Raw genomic sequence first — 2,110 nt, forward strand, 5'->3', positions numbered from 1 at the left:
CTTGCTGCAGTAAAAAAAAAAAAACAACTTAAGAACATTTTTCTTAAAAGCAGCACATTTTGTAATATCCTGACCTTTTCCACTTGTCAATCAAGGCACGTGGGTAGCAATGTTATACTGTCCAAGTTAATTGATGAAGATCAAACGTTTACCAGCTGACGGCTCCAACATATAGCCTCAGACTAGGACTCTGTGGGTTTGCATTGGATCCGGTTAAAATGGGAAAACACGAGGATGGATTCTGCGTAATCCTGCAAACAACAACAAACTGTAGTTTTTAAATTTAATGTATAGAAAATAGAACAGTGTTACACTTGACATGCACTGGAATTCAGACATCTTCTAAATCCCATTATCAAATCTACTAAATGAACGCAGTCCTGGACTTTTTATTCTTAACAGGATTACTTTTCTAAAACTTGAAGTAGCCTACCTTAACGTAATACCAAGATTGGCCTGAGATATGCAGCATTGTACAGCAAGGCATCTAGACTGCTAGAAATCCAAAAGAAGAAGAGCACAGCCTCGTCGAGTTGTCAGGTAATCTGGGCGTGGCTTAAAGTTTAGGTGTGTGAGGAAACGGTCAGGTGTTTCCTCAACTCGACGACACAGGAAGGACAATTTAACTTGAGACGTCCTACTGCTGATTTATTTTTCTACTTTTGTATATTTTTCTAATTTTTTTACTTACTGTTTTTAAATATTTAAAAACTCAGGATCCATAACTTTTGCAACTCTCTTCAGAACGAGGGACACACGAGGAGTTTTGGGAGTGTGATTGGAAGATGAATTCCGCCAGATATGAATACGACGTAAGTTTGGTCACCTTCTGCCTTAAACACTATCCTAAGTAGGCTATACACAGAATTACAGAGTGCATTGTCCTCTACAGAAAATGGACATCACAGCTCCACTTCTCTTTTCTCTCATGCGTCCTGCTGCCTGTCTGTTTCTATTTGGCATTCTGTGCGTGTTTACACGAACAGGCCTAAACAGACGTGCCAAACCCTGACACATTTTACAGTCTGTTGGTGTGTGATCATCAGCACGTTTCTGACTCTCATTGATACAAGAAGTGTAACCTTTATTATGGCTGTTTTGATGAGGGACCACTTGACTTGTGTTGACACTGTCACAGACTATTTAATATACCTCTACACATTGCCACCAGAAATGAAATAGATATGGAATGAAATTATAGACTAAACAAAATTAAATATGAAGTATAGTTCAATGATTTGGAATACCTTTGAAAGCAGTTGTAGCCTACTTAAAAATTACGCTACAATAACTCAAGTCATTTTAATAACAGTACAGGCCCGAAAACCTCAGGCAGGCACTGTCAGTATTAAAAGTTGGTATTTATCCCACTGGTTATACTGGGAGGCTTTTTTTCATGTTTTTAAGATAGCTGAATGTCCTTTAATTTATTTTTAAATTCCAAATATTCACTATAACAATTATCAGCCACATTGAGGAGCTGTGTAGTATCTCTTGTGTCCCTCGTGCCCCACTGAAAGGTGTGGTCTGCCTCCAGCAACACAACTGCCAACATACAACTGTTAACATTTTAATCTCCACATGCTTCAGTTGTTGTGTGATCATACACAATTACAACCATTATACATCTTAATCAAACACATTAAAGTATGATTGATTGGGGAACAATCCGTTACAGGTATAATTGTGTTGCGAAATCTAAGGCAGAAAACAAGTTGCCTCAGTTAACAGTGGATTTAGATCAACCACTGCAGGCTCCAATCTGTTCACACAACCCTGATGCTTTTTTTGCAAGGCAACATTTAAACAAGCTTGAATTTTAAGAGATAATTGGATGTGAAAACTGCAGAAAGCTTTTTTTCCCCCCTAACCTATAGGTCAAATTTTCCTGGAGCATGCATACATTATGTAAGTCTCCATCATACACTTCTTGTTCCTACATAATTCAGTCTTGTTGGAGACTTGTGAAAAACCAGCAGAGAATGTGGGCAGGAAATAGTGTCAGGCAGCCAAAGGTGAACTTCACTCTGAAAAGAGATTCATTAATGGTTACAAGGCTTTGGTCAGTGCTGCTGAAACTCACGCGCTCTTTCCTCAATTATTTGACAGC

General features: G+C 38.4%; 1 protein-coding gene across 1 annotated transcript in view; it reads left to right on the forward strand.

Moving 5' to 3' along the window:
- The first annotated feature begins 556 nt into the window (after nucleotides 1-556).
- st14 (ST14 transmembrane serine protease matriptase) overlaps nucleotides 557-2,110 on the forward strand; it is a 26,466-nt gene continuing 24,912 nt past the window's right edge. Inside the window, exon 1 of the mRNA XM_061050694.1 lies at nucleotides 557-812. Within this exon, the coding sequence (XP_060906677.1) occupies nucleotides 786-812 (27 nt within the window). The 5' untranslated portion in view covers nucleotides 557-785. The remainder of the gene's footprint in view (nucleotides 813-2,110) is intronic.

Source organism: Labrus mixtus, chromosome 11 (assembly GCF_963584025.1).
Source record: "Labrus mixtus chromosome 11, fLabMix1.1, whole genome shotgun sequence".
NCBI lineage: Eukaryota > Metazoa > Chordata > Actinopteri > Labriformes > Labridae > Labrus > Labrus mixtus.